The 18,757-nt window shown below is 44.1% G+C and overlaps 1 protein-coding gene across 9 annotated transcripts in view; it reads right to left on the reverse strand.

Annotated features, from left to right (window-relative positions):
• The window catches only part of PRKCE (protein kinase C epsilon), a 631,244-nt gene that overhangs the window by 267,834 nt on the left and 344,653 nt on the right, over positions 1-18,757 (reverse strand). For 7 of the 9 annotated variants that reach the window (XR_014082521.1, XR_014082522.1, XM_081592037.1 and 4 more), the window contains 3 exons: positions 4,312-4,471; positions 2,219-2,253; positions 785-870 (listed from right to left, as the gene is read on the reverse strand). Coding sequence is in view for 7 of the 9 variants with exons in the window: in XM_081592034.1 (XP_081448160.1) it covers positions 785-870; positions 2,219-2,253; positions 4,312-4,471 (281 nt within the window). In the remaining 2 variants the exon portion in view is untranslated. Of the gene's footprint in view, positions 1-784; positions 871-2,218; positions 2,254-4,311; positions 4,472-8,066; positions 8,164-18,757 lie in introns of all 9 variants that reach the window. The other 2 variants (XM_081592038.1, XM_081592035.1) reach the window with 1 other exon arrangement.

Genomic DNA, 18,757 nt, shown 5'->3' on the forward strand with positions numbered 1-18,757 from the left:
ACTCAGTTAAGAGAAACCTGGCTTCAAGTCAAATTTTCTTGCTTCTTTACCCCTAACGTTTGTAACAGTCAATCTGACACTAGTTTCTAAGATGAAGAGAACATAGTACAGTGGTCAAGGACTCAGACTCTGGAATAGACTGGCTGGCTTTTTCACACACTGGGCCATGAGGTTTAAGGCAAGTTAATTTGACCTCTCTATGCTTCTATTCTCTCTGGTGGAAAATGAAGATGGATCTCATTAAGGTTGTTATGGCTTTAAATAATATACGATGAAGTGCTTAAATCAGGGCACAGTAAGTACCCAGTGAATGTCAGCTATTGTTATTACTGTGGTTCTTCCAGCCTCTTAAGTGTTTCTTAGATTCGTTAATCCCACTCCGTTCCTCCATCACCTCATAAAGATAAGGCTCCTGCTTGTGTGTTCTGTCTCTCACTGTTTATGAGCTGTGTGGAGCCCTTGACATGTCAGTGAGTCCCTTCACTGTTTCAATGAGATAATGACATAAAATAACTCAAATTTTCCTCTGGGCTTTCTTTTGGGGACCATACAACCCTTGGCATCATATCCACATGCACAAGCCCGACTTTGAGCTGCACTCATTCTGTAGGTTGTACCTCATGCCGGAAGGCTGTGGACAACTCCCTTCATTTTTGATCAACACAATGAAGAAAGCAACAGGACCTCAGAGAGATAAGGTTTTTCTTGGGGACCGCAGAGGAGGCAGTGGAGGGTGGGGATGGCAGAGAAGAAAGCCCAGAATTTCAATGTTATAAATATTTACCTCGTCGGGAGTTTCCTGTTTCTTTAATCCAGCGCACTTCGTAATTATGAGCTCATGGCATCGCTTGTGGACCACGCAAGTGCAGACTGCAAACAGCAAAACACGAGAGAGCTGAGCGACAAGCAGGGGAAGAAAGGTTCCATCCTGGGATTCAATGAGGTCTCTGCGGAGGAGCAAGGGGAGCCCTGCCCCTTCTGTCTCCCACGCAGAGTCTTATTGTAATGCCCTTTATGCAATCACTTCAAACATTCTGCCATCAGAGCCATTAGGGTTTCCTAAATGCTCTGGAGAAGAACGGACCATTTATATCCAAAGGGCATCAGCAGTTTTCTCTAGCTCCAGGAGTACCAATCAATTTTCGTGCTTCTCTATGCCAGCGTCAGGAAACAATCGCCCAGTTGTGAAGCACTGTCGACCCAGGGTGCTACTGTTCCCTGTGCTCCATTCAAGGTCCCACCAGGGCTGGCTGGGGTGGTAGGGAGGCCAGCAGCATGTGAGTGGGTGTTCTGTGACTTAGAAGTTCTCTAGCTCCTTGATCTAGATATACCTTTTGTGCCAAATTAAAAAATTTTCATTTTATGCAATACTTCCCCAAGAAATGGCTGACGCTCTGTCTGTAGTGTCATGGGCCAGTGTGGGCAGTAGGTGATGCAAGGAATCTAAGAACTGTCACATGTGTAACTGTTTGTTCACACATTACCCCCAGGACACAGCCACGTCCCAGAGAAGCTACACCAGTCCCCCAGGGGTGAGATTCAAGTCAACCAGTGGCTGGCCTCCCAGTTCCAACCACAGAGAAGCTTCAGCATGAGCTCATCACATACCACCCTCCAGTTCTAGATAACTTAACCTTGCATTTGTAGTCAATTAACTGAGGAAGAAACAAACCCTCTCATAGTTCCAAGCAACTGTTAAATGTTTAAGAGCTAATGATGGTACAGAAGAGACAAAAAAAAAAAAAAAAAAGAGAGGGAGAGAGAGAGAAGCAGCAAGGACCACGAGTGAGACAGAGTGAGACAAGCAGGGGAGGAAGCTTCTTCAGGGAGCTGGAGAGTGGGGAGCTAACAGAACACACAGAACGCGGTTCAGGACACAGGGGGCCTCCAAAGGGCATCTTCCTGAAGCTTTCCATTTCATGGGGAAAGAAGAAGGTGCACCGAGAACACTGCACCAAAAGGCTGGGACCCCTGGGTCACCTGCAGATGGTGGTCCCCACAGGTACTCCTATACAACTACTCCCACAGAGCTATGGTGGAGTGATGGCCAGGCAGGGACAAAAGAAAATCAGGGTCTCGCTTTGCAGAGACAGAGCGTGACCATGCAGGGCATACAGAGCTCTGGGTCTCATCCAACATAGCCCCCTTTTCCACAGGCAGTCGTGATCTGAACTGACCTGTGGTTCCCAGGGATTTACTTCATACGACACCCTCTTACCTTGACACTGGTATCCCTGCTTTCCTATGACACCCCTGAAAAAAAGAAAACAGCTCTTTAAGAAAATGAATTCCAATAGGTCAAAAGCCACCCCATTCTGGCCACTGCCCACAATGTACCAAACGCTGAGTGGAGTCCACTCAGCAGTGGGGTAGTCTCGCTCCCACTTGAAGGGTGCCTTAAAATGGCTCTTTCTGAAGGCCACCAAGGACGGCCCCAGCGCTTGGAACAGATGCAAGGTTTGGTCAGTGTTAGGGCTCGGTTTCCTACACAGCCACTCCAGGGGCCCAGCTGTGTTCTGGAAAGCCCCAGAGACCCTGCTTGCTCTCCATGGGCCTCAAGTCATTGGGCGTGCCCTTCTTCACAGACAGTTGTGGAGAAGGGTTCTCGCTGGCAAGCATATTCCCTGAGCATTCCAGGAGTAGTCAAGGTTTATGGGGCAGAGTGTGGCCAGGACTGGGAGTTCAATCTACCATTTGGGTAAAGGCCAACATCACAGATTCCTTCCATAGCCAGCACAGAGTCCCCTAGCGCAGGTTTAGGGTCAGCCTGGACACAGGACAATCCAGCCAACCTGGCCTGAGCCCTGTCCTCTGGACACCACCACCAACTGGTCGGCTCCCTGCAGTGCCCAGTCCAGTGAGAGGAGCCAGAAGTCACTGGGGCTACAGCTAAGGGAACCTAGAGTTCAGTGGTACTGGCCATGGGCTTAAAGGAGAACTGAATCTCTAAGGCTAAGCTTTCAGGACCTGTTCCCCAATTCTTGACCAAAATACAGAGATACAGGTCAGATGGCTGTCAGTCCCAGGAATGAGACGTGTCCGTGGATGGAGCTGGGCATTATTTCTGTTTTAATCAGGTTGACTTTGCTCTAAGCTGTGTCACCTTGGATGTCCATGCCAACCTCTGTGACTAGTTCCAGAACACCACAAGGATGAGATGAGGTGTTCCTGGACACCATGGAAATCCAGGGGGTCCTCAGAGTGCAATTTGAACATTCCCCTTCTGCATTCATGCTGCAGTATGGCCTTGCTCACTCTCCTCCATGAGATTCCCAATATGCGAACTCCACATCAGGTCCAGAGAGCTAAGAGAGGTGGCTAGGAAGGCTGAGCATGAGCTATTAGTTGTGCTCACCAGGGTGGAATCAGGTCTCTGATACATCCTAGCTGGAGGGCCGTAGGCTCGTCTCATTTCTGAGCCTCAGTATTGTTGTTAGTGGAATGGTGCTCACAATACATAGCTCATAGGATGCTGGGAAGATTTGGAGATTTCCAGAGCCAAAGAGAGACCCTGACACAAGGTAGGTTTTCATCAAAAGTTCCCCTCTAATCCCCAAGGCCAATATTCCTTGTCCTTCTCCACCTTCCCAAAAGGCCTACTACTTACCTGTTTCTGCCTATCAAAATCCTAGTCATCATAAAAAGAGAATCGCCACCTCCTCCAGGAAGCCTTCCCTGAGTATTCCAGCCAATGCTTCTCTTTCTCATCTGAAATCTCAGCATCCTATCAGCACCAGTGTTGTGACAGTTGCTAAGAATTGCTTTGTATTATAAATATTGGCAATGGAATATTTTTAAGCTTTCTATGGAAACATTTAAATGTATAAAAAAAATATAGAAATGAATATAGTAGACCCTCACGTACCTGTGAGTAGCTCCAACAATGATAAATTCATGGCCAGCCTTGGTTCATCTCTATCCCTAGCCCCTCACCCCTCCTTCCAGTTATTTTTTTGAAATAAATCTAAGAAATCCATCATTCTATTGGTAAATAACTCAGATTCCCTCTCTAAAAGTTAAGAGTTCTTTTAAAAAAAACCACAATACCATTATTGGTTACAAAATCTTAACTCCTTAAATATGAGATATGATCCTACATATCTCCATATGTAGGAACCAGGAATCGTAGTTTCTTCTTCCCATCTAGCCCCCCAAGCACCACTCAGCCTTGCAGAAAAGTCTTCTATAATCAAATAAAGAATTAAAGCACATAAGCATTTTTACATAAAGTGTCCGATCTCCTGACCCATTCCCTCCACCTCTTGCAGCTGAGAAGTCTAACCGAGAGGTTTCCAGAAAAGAGGATCTTACCAGATAAAATCTCGGCAGTGGGAGCAGTAGGTGGGCTGCCGAAGGTAGGTAGCCATGAACTTGTGGCCATTGACCTGGTGGACCCTGCGCCTGACAGCCCCCTGCCGCTTCCTGGGCCGCATGCGCTCCCGAAACACACGTTCTTCATTGTCTTTAGGGGCTGGGGAGGGACAAAAGCACAGAAGAAAATACAGTCTGGGTTAGCATCCCTTGAAAATAACCTTCTGTGGGAGAGCTACTCCAGCCTGGGAGATCTGGAGGTGGGGTAGGGGGGCAGCCTCTGCTGGTGGAGGGATTCAGGGGTCTAAGGAGCCTCACTACTTAGCTCCAGCGAGTATGTACCATGTGACTTCAAGGCCCAGACTGTGCATTTTCCCACAACAGCTGCACTCAGCATCCATCCCAACCCCACTCCTGCTCCAGGTGTGGCCGCTTCACTCCTCCTCACACCAGCTACATGTTGCAAGGGTGTGGGGTCAGAGGCTCGGGTTCAAATCTTACTGAAACTTCTCAGGAGTGACCTAGGACTGCTTGTGTTCCTCATCTGGAGCCTCTGCAGACATTGTCCTCTGTCAATGGGGATGATGGTGATGGCCTTAAGGGTTGTGGCTTGGAGTCAATGGTGTGACTTCCCTCCCCACCCAGATGCCAAGCTCAGAGAAGTTTCTGCCTAATAAACCTGACTTTTCTTCCTCTTCCCTCTTACCTAGAGTAAAGCAAAAAAGAGCCTTTCCCTAAAGGTTAAAAGGAGAGGGAAATAGAACACTGTGAAGGGTGACAGTTTCCAGAAGGTTCAAGACCCACCACCATGGGCTTTAAGACCTACTGGAGACAGAAAGATCTTCCCCACTTCTTCCTTTCCTCCCTTTCAAAGACTGTCCCAAACCTAAGAGCACCCTGCAAAGGGACAATAAAAATAATAATGACTGTTAAGTACTGAATGTGCCACCACACACCCCAATACATACATTAATGCCTTAATCCCCAATGTGATAGTTGGGGGGGAGGGGCTTTAGGAGGTAATAAAGATTAAATTCAGGCATAAGGGTGTGCCCCCATAATGGGATTAGTGCCCTTATAAGAGGAAAAGACCTGAGCCAGCCTGCTCTCTGCCATGAGAGGATACAACGAGAAGGTGGTTGTACACCAGCCAAGCAGAGAGTCCCCACCAGAACACAAAGATCTTGATTTCAAACTTTCAGCCTCCAGAACTGTGAAAAGTAACTTTCTACTGTGTAAGCCTGTATTCTGTGATATTTTGTTAAAGCCTGAGCAGACTAACACAGTGACAATGCTAGCTAACGTCTGTCAAGGGCTTACACTCTGGTAAGTGTTAGTCACTCAGTTGTGTCCAACTCTTTGTGACCCCACAGACTGTAGCCCACCAGGCTCCTTTGTCCATGGGATTCTCCAGGCAAGAATAGTGGAGGGGGTTACTATTTCCTTCTCCAGGGGATCTTCCTGACCTAGGGATCAAACCCGGGTTTCCCGCATTGTAGGCAGATTCTTTACCATCTGAGCCACCTTAGCTATGTACTCTAGTAGGTGCCATGCTAAATGCATTAAGTGTGATAACTCATTGAAACATCACAACCCCAACTGAAGGGTACATCTATTACCCCCATTTCTTGGATTTGCAAACTGAGGCATGAAGAGTTCAAGTAACCTTTTCTGTTAATACAGCTATCTAGTGGTAGAGCCCTAGAGAGGGGAATGGCAATCCACTCCAGTGTTCTTGCCTGGAGAATTCCATGGACAGAGAAGCCTGGCAGGCTACAATTCATGGGGTCGCAAAGAGTCGGACACGACTGAGTGACCAACACACACACAGTGGTAGAGCCCAGACTCTATACCAGAGAGGGAGAGAGAGGTCCCGGTTCTACTGGCCACCTGCTGCTCTGAGGGACAGCCCTCTCTCCCTATAGCAAGTCTCCAAAGCTCTCACCTGGTGGCTCTCATTAGGGAAGAGCTGGGCTGCCTGAGGCTTCCCCTAGCACACAGACGGCAGGCTATAGGTCTCCTGCCAGGCTCTTGACACTCTCAAGCAGCCCTGGAAGGTGGATGAAAATACACTGGGAAGGCTCCATGCCCCCCACAGCCCTCCTGCACCAGCCAGCGCCCATCACTCCAGCCTAACAGTGTCAGTCCTGAGGGGAACAAGCTTTGCTTCTCGTGGACCTCTCTGAACACAAGGTTCCCTGCAGTGGTGGTCACGTGTGTCAGTCAAACATCTGTTTAATCCAAGAGCAGCTTGTCAGTCCAGAGAGGGTAGGGGTGGACAGAACATCAAACTGAAGGAAGAAAAGAACAATGGGGAGCAAACGTCCAGTGTGTGATTTTAGAGGGAAGCAGCCTCCAAGAAAATGTGCAGAACTGCTGACTGGAGGCTCCCTGCAGGGCTCCCAGGCTGTATTCTCAGGACTGTCCCGTGATGACCCAGAAGGGGGTCTGCCTGTGGACCTCCTGCTTCATACCCCCCAACCTGCAAGGGTTTCCTTTTTAACTGGTGCCTATTGTTTCACAAAGTCTCTGACACCGATTACCTTCTGGGTATAGAAAGCCCACACCACCTCCTACTTTCTACAACCTAGGGGGTAAGACTCAGCTGAGCAAATTCACAAGGAAAGGTCCTGCTTCTATCTAGAGACGTCTACATGTGCACACGCATGCATAAATATGACAATCATCACTCAGTTGTGAAATTAGAGGTGACTTTCATTTCTGCTTCATACTCTTCAGTATATTTAGAAAATTCTATTTTTATAAGCTGGAAAAACGTGCTATTTTAAAAAACAAATCTTTTCAATAGCCCTTAGTTGCTACAAACCTGACTGACAAAAAATCCAAACCCCCCAAACTCAGCCTTGGGTAGCTCAGGCCAGGGGATGGGAATTCTCTTTGTACAAAAGCATCTTTCAAATTCTTTCACAGAAGGCTTTATCATGGGATATATATCCACAGCAAGCTCTAATGCATTTAAGATGCAATCTGATTTACAAATTCCTCAGATTTTCTAGTCATCTTGATTCTGGAAATTGTGTTTTCAGTCAAAATGGTGAGGAGTTTAATCTAGTTTTCTCAAGGAAGTGCTGCCATATGGGGGGTCATAGGGGTCCCTGAGGGCCTTATTTCTCAACTTTTTATAGAAATGACCACAGTAACCAAACTGGACGTTCTAAACTGTGTTTAACTGATTTAATAGATAAATGCAGCAGCCAGTTAATTTAACTCTACTTGCTTTTTTTAAATTTACTTATTCTTTAATTGAAGAATAATTGCTTTACAGAATTGTGTTGGTTTCTGCCAAACCCCACTTACTTTTGAAAACCTGTTTGTGGGGTGCACTGATGCTGTGAGTAAAGTTGCTTAAAATTTTTAGGGGGTGGGAGGATGGGAGGGTCTTGGGTGCAGGTTAGAAAGAGAGCCAAGGATAATTCCATGCTAACGCAGGGTCTGTCTGATCTAACTTCTCCAAAATGTTCTGTTATCCTGCCCCAGAGCACATTGTGCATTGCCTGTTAAAAGTCAGCTTCTACGTTCAATATGCGGGGAGACTAAAGGCAACAGAAGGAACAGGTAAATAAACTTCGTGTTCCAAGGAAGTTTGCACACAAGGCTGCAGGAGAAAGGGGATGGGACTCCTGGCTGATAGTAACACCTGCCTTCCACACACCTCTGGACAAGGGAGCCACAAGGCTCCTCAGCCCCATAGAATCTCCTTGTTGGGTCTAGAGAAACTGCTAGAAATGGATCACCTTCAGCATCTCCCCTGATGTGAAGAGTCTCTATTAAAATGCAGCTTCCATGGGGTAGAGGGTAATGCATGGCATATGCATGCAGGAGCACAGGCACCTGTGTGGGTAAGAGAGGGTGCATGGTGTGAGAGTGAAAGAATAGATTTATAAATGTAAGTATATATATATACATTTACGTGTATAATATAATAGCAATATATATCAAATATCATGCATAATTTATTATATATTCATATATAATACAGCATGATATATTAGTGTCATTAACATAATTATATTATGACATGATTATGTTATATTAATAGCAATATATTATTATATAAGATGAATGTATGATATATAGTTTTGCTGAACCATTTGAAGCAACACTTCACCCCTAAATACTTCAGGGTTTATCTCCTAAGAATAAAAACATTCTCTGACATAATCACAATATCAAAGTCAAGAAATTTAACATTGATATAACTATCCAATAGACAGTTCATATTTAAATCTCCCTGATTGTTCCCTGTACGTGTGTGTATGCTAAGTCACTTCAGTTGTGTCCAACTCTTTGCAACCCTCTGGACGGTAGTCTGCCAGGCTCCTCTGGCCATGGGATTCTCCAGGCAAGAATATTGGAGTGGGTTGCCACGCCCTCCTCCAGGGGATCTTCCAGACCCAGGGATCGAACCCGCGTTTCTTATATCTCCTGCATTGGCAAGAGTGTTCTTTACCACTAGTGCAACCTGGAAAACCCGATTGTCCCCTAAATTGCCTTTATTGTTGCTATTGTTTTTAAATGTTTAATCCAGGAGCTGGTTAGAGCTCAAGAAAGTTATCTGCTTGCCATGTCTCTTTAATCTCCTAATCTAGAACAATTTTCTTGACTTATTTCCTTCTTATGACAAAGTTATGGAAAATATAGGATGTTGTCTTATGGAACATTCTACAGTCTGGATTTGTTTGTTCCTGTTTGATTAGTTTCCAATTCAGTGGCAAACATACCACGGAGGTGTACATATCGATAAATCTTTAGCTATAGATCAGTGAGTAAATGACATAAATATAAAATTTATAGGAGAAATATAAAACATTCACTCTTACTAGGAATTCTTAAAGTGCAGAGCTGTCTTGACCTACCATTGACATACCATTTAATGCCTAATAAAGAAACAAATTTGTTTTAAAATGGTATTATCAGCTGTTCAGAAGGCTGCTATGAAACTGATTTATTCATTCACTGCTAGAGGCAGTGTTGCATAATATTTTCAGAAGCAATATTACAGAACATGGCAAACATCACAAAGAGATTCATATCCTCTGATTAGGCAATTCCTTAGTAAGTAACTCTAAGTCAATAATTTAACAGAAACTAAAAGTTATACACTTATAACTTATACATGTTCCCCAAGGCATGTTTAATCAGCCTTCAAACAGAAATAACTTAATAGTCTCACATTAGGAGAATGGTCTAATGAATTATACTACATCTATATCAATTTTAAAATGTGAGAGAAAGTCTTCTTTAGGAAGGACTTCTTCTGTAGGAACATGGGGAAATGTGATCTAAAACTGTGAAAACAGGAGGCACAGGAATAAAAACATATCTACAGGCTGAAGGTAACATAAAAGAATTATTGTGTTATACTAGGATGATGGGATTATGTACTTATATATTTGAAAAATGTTCTCTAACGTTCTTTAATGACATTTTTAATACATTGTTTCTTTTTGGCTGCAGTACACAGCATACTGGATCTTAGTTCCCCAACCAGGGATCAAACCTACACCCCCTGCATTGGAAGCTTGGAGTCTTAACAACTAGACTCCCACAGAAGTCCTTTAATGATTTTTAATAGCAGTTCTTTCCACTTAAAGCATCAGGTAATGAAAGGGTCACTCATGTTGCAGGAGTGGGGGACTACATGGCATGAATGAGGAGGAAAGGGCACCAGATGTTGGCCTGGAGAGCAGGAGAGAAAAGATACATTTTATCAGCTTCCCCAGTTGCCTGTGGTTCTGAGCTGGGTCACCCCGCTTGCCCTGACATCTGTGACTTGCTCTGAAGCATGCTCTTCACATCACTTCACTGGATGTTCTCAGCCATGCCCACCTAGGGTGATGGCTCATTTGCCACCGCTCATAAGGCAAAACCAGCACTGGTTTTCCTTCCAGAGAACCCTTTTCGCCTACACAAATCTTTTGTTTTATGGTTGCATCTACCACACAGCAGAAGGGATGATCCAAGTCAGGGAGGGGCCAACACAAAGTTGGATAACTCTTGTGAAACTTTCTGTGTAAATGAAGATCTTGGATGCTCAGATATAACAACAAGAATTCACAAAGGCATGAAGCGAAGGAGACACCCTTTGAAGCAGCTATGAGATCTTTGGTAACCTTAATCTCTAACAACATTCCAAGAGTGTTTTCTGCTGGCTTCGATTTGCCTATAAGCTCAAATTCCTAGGGTCTTCTATACCAATGAGTATCTTACAGCCCCAAAGCTCAGAAGAATCTCTGACAGGCTGCAGGCAAGTGGCATAAGAAGCACAAAACACCCACACCTCACAGTTCTTGCTCTGCTGATCAGCCTCACCCAGCCCCCTTTCCTTGGGCTGAGACTTCTCAGTCTAGGCCAGAAGGACACTCACAATCACAGGGAGAGGCAGCCCCTGGCACCAAACCCTCTGCTACCTCTTCTGGTCTGTCTGATTACTGAAGTTCCACTGCTTCATCACCACCTCCCTCACCTCATCTTACGTCCTCCTGTGCAAAAAGGGGGCTCAAATGACAGGGCTGAACTCCATCTCCCACACAAGGTCACTGGCATCCTTAAACTCAGTGCTCTCTGAATGCCTCTCAGTTAAAAATTATCTAGCAGGGAATTCCTAACAGGCTGATGGTTATGAATCCCTATATGCTGGCACTTCCTTCGAGGGCATGTGTAATAAGGACTGCTAAGCCCAAAGTTCCAGCTCTCCCAAGACCCCTGACTTTGGAGCCTGGACCAGTCAGAAGGATCAATATGCTTGACTGGCCACCTCTGGGCAACACTGTCATTCCTCACTGCAGGTGATCCCTCAGTCATTCACTTACTCTTGATTTTGAGCGCACATAGGGGTCTTCTCCACAAGCAAGTGTGCCATGGGTGGTCTTCTTGATCTCTTCTCACCTCCTTCTTTTGACCTTCTCTTTCTACCACTATGGTTGAACTAGGTGCTGGGAGATTGGACAAATGTTGCCTTTACCCCAGACTTGCATTATAACCTAGAACAAGTCATTTAATCTCTTCAGGCATCTGTTTTCTTATCCATCAGGAAGTAGTACTGCAACGACTCGGTCTAAACACCAGGCTGGCATGTTCTCTCCCCCAGGTGCCAATACGACATCTCCTGATTGAGGGAAAGTGGAATACTCTCATCCACCCCACTACAAAACCTCCCCTGGCTGGGGTCCGACTGCCTCCATATAGTTCAGCTCTGCCACTGTGAATAAAAGGGGGTTGGCTCCGTCTTCTCCCACCCCATGCATCAGGGACTCTGGAGGAGCACACTCCACCTCCAGAGTGGAGTAGTCCTGGGAAGACTGGGCTGGGTAAAAACACTGACTCAGCTCTAGGGCAAGAGCAGTAAGAAATGTGACCAGTTTGAGGAAAGGCTGGGAACATCCTCAGAAGGCTTGTCTCGGAAGCCAAGCAAGGAGTGAATCCAGTTTTCAAGGCAGATTATTTCACAACACAAAGAAAACAACTCAAACATCCTGATAGTTTTATCTAAATAACTGTCAAATCTTGGATGATTCAGAAGCTGAAAAATAACAGCTACCATGTATGGGCTCCTGTCATGTGGTGAGCACCATTCTAAGTATTTTATATCCATGAGGTGCTATTTTATATATAAGATGCTGTTATACATCCATAAGGTGCTATTAAAAATACATGAGGTATTATTACATAAACGAGATATTGAAAGCAACTTACATCTAACATAATGAGGTGCTATTATCCTCAACTTACAAATGAAGAAACCAAGGGCTCAAGAGGTTAAGTAATTTGTTCAAGGTCACACAGCTAACAGTGAGTGTCAAGTTCAAGAATCCCCACCCTGACCCATCCGCTCATATTTCACAAGGATGACAGAATAGCATGAGACCCCAGTACCCAACTTTGTGTATGGAAGTCCCCTGCTGGCTGCTGCCCATTCACCTCTCCACACACTCATCCTGCTCTCAACTAGAGACTTAGAAAGTCAAAGGGGACTGATTAATTCACAATGCACACACATAATGGAATTTAAAGCAGTGGTTTCAAAAAGCAGACATGCCAAGCCCACCAAGAAACAATATGTAGAAAAAGAGAACTAAGAAACATGTCTATAGTGTATATTTATATAAAATGAGAAAGAGAAAAGGATAAATATCCTCAAACAACATAAACAGAAAAACACATCGAGACTTTCTGAAGGGTTAGAAACTGTACATTCTAAAAAATGTTTACTAGGTGGATATTGGATGCCGGGCAGTATTCTGGGCACACACTCTTAGCCACAATGGATGGTCCATAGCCACTCTCTAAATTATTCTTCTCAGATATTTTGGATTTGATCCCTAATAGGTGGGTCTCCACTAACAAAGCAAGGAATTGCCATCATAGTCCAGACAACAGTGATTATGACTGGGGGGTGGGGAAAGCCCCTGAAGAGACTAGATGGAATTTTTCCCACTCAGTATCTGACGAGTTTACTCAATAAATCTCTGGCTTAACTTTACGGACTTACTGTGAAAAATGCAAGATCAACGGAAACAAAACAAAATGAAAAAAACCTAGGCACTGAAAATCAAAGGAGCAGTGCCTTTTCATTTTATTTTCCATGAGGAAAATAGCTTATAATATTTTCAAGTTGAAATAAATGCTACATGACAGAGAGTTTTAACGATAAAGTAAATATTTATGTGATACCAAAGGCTATGTTCTACATGTTGTACTCACACAATACATTAAAGAAAATTTGTGTTCAAAACAGGAAAGAGGAAACAGCAATTAATTCCCCGAGAGAGATTAGTCTGAACTATCTACGTCTTCCCAGAGAGCCACACGATGTGAGGCAAAAATGTCTAGGAGGAGAGGTTTGGAATTGTCCACATGTGTTATTCTGTGTGCAACCTAATCAGAAGAGCGCTGGTGGCATTTCAAGATTAGCATCTCAAATTTACTACAAATCATTTTCTTCTTTCTCATCTTTCCTTTCCGAATGACCTATTCTGTATTCATGGCAGGGCATAAGCTCTGTCCACTTATTTAAAATAAAGCTTAAGCTAGTTTGTTCTTTGTTAGGAAAAAAAAAAAAAGTGAAAAATTTGGACACTTGACAGGGTAGGGAGAGTAGCACTAGGGTAAACTGAGGTCAAACACAGTGGTGGCAGGACAATTGGATGGTCACTGAGGGCAGGCACCTCAGGCAGAAAAGGGGAGGGCAGCCCCCCCAACCCCACCACCCAGGCTCTGATATACATGGGGACGTGGAGAACCACCAGAGAACAGCGATCATTCTTCAGTAGGGAGTCTCCTTGCTTCCTGCCTATCAGCATTTATTCATTCCCTCCCTCCTCCATCCATTCAAAATTAAATGCTCCAGTTACACTGGAACTACCACATGCTTCTCGGACCCAGGAAAAGTCACTGCTTCCCAGGAGAAAAATCTCAGAGCAAAATCCCTTCAGGCAGACCTGCTAAACGCTCAAAGAGCCTTCTCATCCCGGGAAATCAGCCAAGTGGGGCCCCAGCCAAGGGCGGGGCCAGAGTCCTCGCTGGTGCCAGTGATGGTCCTGTGATTTATATCACAGGAAACTGAGCTGTTGCTGAATTACTGGGCACCTGAGCCCCAAGGACCTCATGTCCATGAGGTCATGTCCATCGTTCATGTTTCTAAAATGCTCTATTAAAAAATGCCTGTGGGCAAGCAGTGGCAGAAGTCTTGGCAGGATGTCTGTCCATTCCCAGCATGAAGCGGGGGGAGTGTCAATGCCAAGTGAAGGTTGACAACCCCCTTTCCAAATACATTACAAGCCTCTTAATGCCAGGCAGGCGGGCCAAAAAGGTTATGGGATTATTTACTGAAAAACCCACATCCATCAGTACTATTGCTGTCAGCTGTTCCACAATATCCAGTCAGTGGCAGGCAGGATTCAGAAAGGTTCAAGCAGAGTGAGCTAAAAATCACACCCTTTAATATCAAGTGGTCCCTTTACCATCTCATCCCAGCCTCCACAGACCTCCTCCCAGCCTCCATAGACCTTCTCAAAACTAAGTATGTGCACAGTTACCAAATTACCATGATGGACTCACATTTTTATTTTCCCCAAACTCCTCTGTTTGCTAAGGTAGTTCCATACTGTTGCTAATACTTTAAAGTTAAAATTAAAAAGCAAAACCATAGCCTTTCCCAGAGAGATCTTAAGTCTTGAGCAGGATTCCAAGGAAGATGGCCAGGTGGGTATTTATCAGACTACCTGAGAAAGAAGACAAGTTTCAGGGAGTCAGAAGATAAAAGCAAAAAAATAACAGGCAATGAAAGACTTGTTAAGACAAAGGAGCGGTGAAAGAAGATAAAAAGAAGGAAGGATTATTATTAAGTCATGAAGTCCAGGCTGGAGATTGGCCAAATGAACCCCACACCTTCCCAGAAAGCAGATGGGCTTGTCTTACTCTCTGCATCCCTTCCTCCACACTGACCAAGAAGCAAGCTCACCTTCCTTCCACCATCCCTCCCAGCTAGTTTCCAGAGCAGGGTATTGGGGGGGATGGACCTTCCTCAGGAAGCTTACCAGAGGTTAAAAAAGCCCTAGATCATCCTATAGAAACAGCTATCAGGGCTATCAGGCCTTGGACAGCCACAAGATCAAACTAATCGATCCTAAATAAAATCAACTCTGAATAGTCATTGGAAGGGCTGATGCTGAAGCTGAAGCTCCAATACTTTGGCCACCTGATGCGAAGAGCCTACTCATTGGAAAAATCCCTCATGCTGCAAAAGATTGAGGGCAGGAGGAGAAGGGGATGACAGAAGGTAAGATGGTTGGATGGCATCATTGACTCAATGGACATGAGTTTGAGCAAACTCCAGGAGAAAGTGAAGGGCAGGGAAGCCTGGTGTGCTGCAGTCCATGGGGTTGCAAAGAGTCAGACACGACTTAGTGAGTGAACAACAATCAAGACCATAGTGCCCATGGAACTTATATCTTTCCCCTTGGCTTCAAAAACTTGCTTAAACTTTTTCTGACAAGTTTTATGTTCCACTGAGATAGTGATCACAACTCTGTATGTAGAAAGAGGGATAAGGAGGTCAAAAACAATAATGTTTTTAATAACTGAAAACAAAGCCAGAATCCAGCCCTGTGCCCCTTCAAGGCTCACAGGCTCTGATTACACACACACACACACACACACACACACACACACTCTCTCACACAGTGTGGCCCACCCCCTTCTGCTGGCATCACTTTCAATACAGGGGACACTGAAGTCTGGAAAAACCAACGACATTCCTAGGATTGCTTCTTAGGGCCTCGGAAACTCCTGTCTCTCCAAAAGTTGTCATCCACAGTGATAGGAGAACATTGTGGAAAGAACAGCCACTGTGTGAGAAAGAAAATGTATTTCTAATAGCCCTACAAAACAACAGAGACATCTGCTAAATTTGGAGTCTCATATCTAGAAACTCCTATACACAGAAAATTAAAACCATCAAGAACAAAAGATGGGGGTAGGGGCAAGGGAAATTTTTTTAAATTTCCAGTTTAGTGAGACTAAGAAAATATTCTAAGGCCTCAAATGCTTAAGGGAGATCCAGTTAGCTTGGGTCTTAGTGCTAATGAAGTACAAGAGGAGATCAAATTCCCCAAGTGTGTAAGTTATCTCTGTCCAGAGGGAAAATATTACCAGTCACAGACCCTGCCTTGAATCTCAGCAAGCTTCTTGCAGATATACATTCTTGGTCACCAGGACTCTTGGGAAGAAGTATTGATACTTACAGCTACTATAAGTCAAATTCTCTCTGAAAAACCCAGCTCCCATTCTATACCTTATGACCTCAGGGCAGCCCAGAGCCATGTCTTTACTTACAAAAGAGGGCACTTTTCTAATCTGGAAATCTGGGCCCTGAACACAGTGCAGTCACCTGCCTGCCCTTTCAGGAGGTCTTGGTTTAAGCGTTAACAGGGCTAGTCAACAAAGGTTAAGCTAAGGGTAAGATATACCACAGTCTTAAGAGTCTCAAGAATCCTGAGTAGTAGATGAGCACTGCCCTGGCCAAAGCACATCTCTGCCACATCTTAGCCATGCTTGTGAGACTGGCTATCCCTAGTAGGTGTAAGATGTCCAAGAGAAGATAAGTGAAATCCTTCTAGAGGAAAGACTTGAAACTTCATTTTCTGGGAGAAAAAAAGAAAGGAATGAATGGGAGGTGTGGTGGCCAGTCTCCAAGATGACCCTCAGGGATCTGTGCCTCCTGGGACTCACACCTCTGTGCAGGCCCCTCCTACAATGACTAGAGTTTCCCTGCTGACTCATGGAACCAAAGAGACTTTGCAGAAATGACAAAGGGGACTGCTAAGGCTAGGTCATAAAAGACACTGCAGCGATGACATGATCCTCTACATAGAAAACCCTAAAGACTCTACTAGAAAATTACTAGAGTTGATCAATGAATATAGTAAAGTTGCAGGATATAAAATTAACACACAGAAATCCCTTGCATTCCTATACTCCAATAATGAGAAAACAGAAAGAGAAATTAAGGAAACAATACCATTCACCATTGCATCAAAAAGAATAAAATACTTAGGAATATATCTACCTAAAGAAACAAAAGACTTATATATAGAAAACTATAAAACACTGATGAAAGAAATCAAAGAGGACACAAACAGATGGAGAAATATACCGTGTTCATGGATTGGAAGAATTAATATAGTGAAAATGAGTATTCTACCCAAAGCAATCTACAGATTCAATGCAATCCCTATCAAGCTACCAATGGTATTTTTCACAGAACTAGAACAAATCATCTCACAATTTGTATGGAAATATAAGAAACCTCGAATAGCCAAAGCAATCTTGAGGAAGAAGAATGGAACTGGAGGAATCAACCTGCCTGACTTCAGGCTCTACTACAAAGCCACAGTCATCAAGACAGTATGGTACTGGCACAAAGATAGAAATATAGATCAATGGAACAAAATAGAAAGCCCAGAGATAAACCCACGCACATATGGACACCTTATCTTCGACAAAGGAGGCAAGAATATACAATGGAGAAAAGACAATCTCTTTAACAAGTGGTGCTGGGAAAACTGGTCAACCACTTGTAAAAGAATGAAACTAGAACACTTCCTAACACCGTACACAAAAATAAACTCAAAATGGATTAAAGATCTAAACGTAAGACCAGAAACAATAAAACTCCTAGAGGAAAACATAGGCAAAACACTCTCCGACATAAATCACAGCAGGATCCTCCATGACCCACCTCCCAGAATATTGGAAATAAAAGCAAAAATAAACAAATGGGACCTAATTAAAATTAAAAGCTTTTGCACAACAAAGGAAACTATAAACAAGGTGAAAAGACAGCCTTCAGAATGGGAGAAAATAATAGCAAATGAAGCAACAGACAAACAATTAATCTCAAAAATATACAAGCAACTTCTGCAGCTGAATTCCCGAAAAATAAACGACCCAATCAAAAAATGGGCCAAAGAACTAAACAGACATTTCTCCAAAGAAGACATACAGATGGCTAACAAACGCATGAAAAGATGCTCAACATCACTCATTATTAGAGAAATGCAAATCAAAACCACAATGAGGTATCATTTCACACCAGTCAGAATGGCTGCTATCCAAAAGTCTACAAGCAATAAATGCTGGAGAGGGTGTGGAGAAAAGGGAACCCTCTTACACTGTTGGTGGGAATGCAAACTAGTACAGCCACTATGGAGAACAGTGTGGAGATTCCTTAAAAAACTGGGAATAGAACTGCCATATGACCCAGCAATCCCACTGCTGGGCATATACACCGAGGAAACCAGAATTGAAAGAGACGCGTGTACCCCAATGTTCATCGCAGCACTGTTTACAATAGCCAGGACATGGAAGCAACCTAGATGTCCATCAGCAGATGAATGGATAAGGAAGCTGTGGTACATATACACAATGGAATATTACTCAGCCATTAAAAAAAATACATTTGAACCGGTTCTACTGAGATGGATGAAACTGGAGCCCATTATACAGAGTGAAGTAAGCCAGAAAGAAAAACAACAATACAGTATACTAATGCATATATATGGAATCTGAAAGATGGTAACGATAACCCTATATGCGAGACAGAATAAGAGACACAGATGCATGGAACAATTTTATGGACTCTGAGGGAGAAGGTGAGGGTGGGACGTTCTGGGAGAATGGCATTGAGACATGTGTATTGTCATATGTGAAACAGAGCACCATTCCATGTTCGATGCATGTGACAAGGGCTCAGGGCCGGGGCAATGGGATGATCCAGAAGGATGAGAGGGGGAGGGAGGTGGGTGGGGGGTTCGGGAAGGGGAACACATGTAAACCCATGGCTGATTCTTGTCAATGTATGGCAAAAACTATTACAATATCGTAAAGTAATTAGCCCCCAACTAAAATAAATAAATTTATAAAA

The sequence above is a fragment of the Giraffa tippelskirchi genome, chromosome 4, assembly GCF_054371585.1.
Source record: "Giraffa tippelskirchi isolate mGirTip1 chromosome 4, T2T-mGirTip1v1.2.pri, whole genome shotgun sequence".
NCBI lineage: Eukaryota > Metazoa > Chordata > Mammalia > Artiodactyla > Giraffidae > Giraffa > Giraffa tippelskirchi.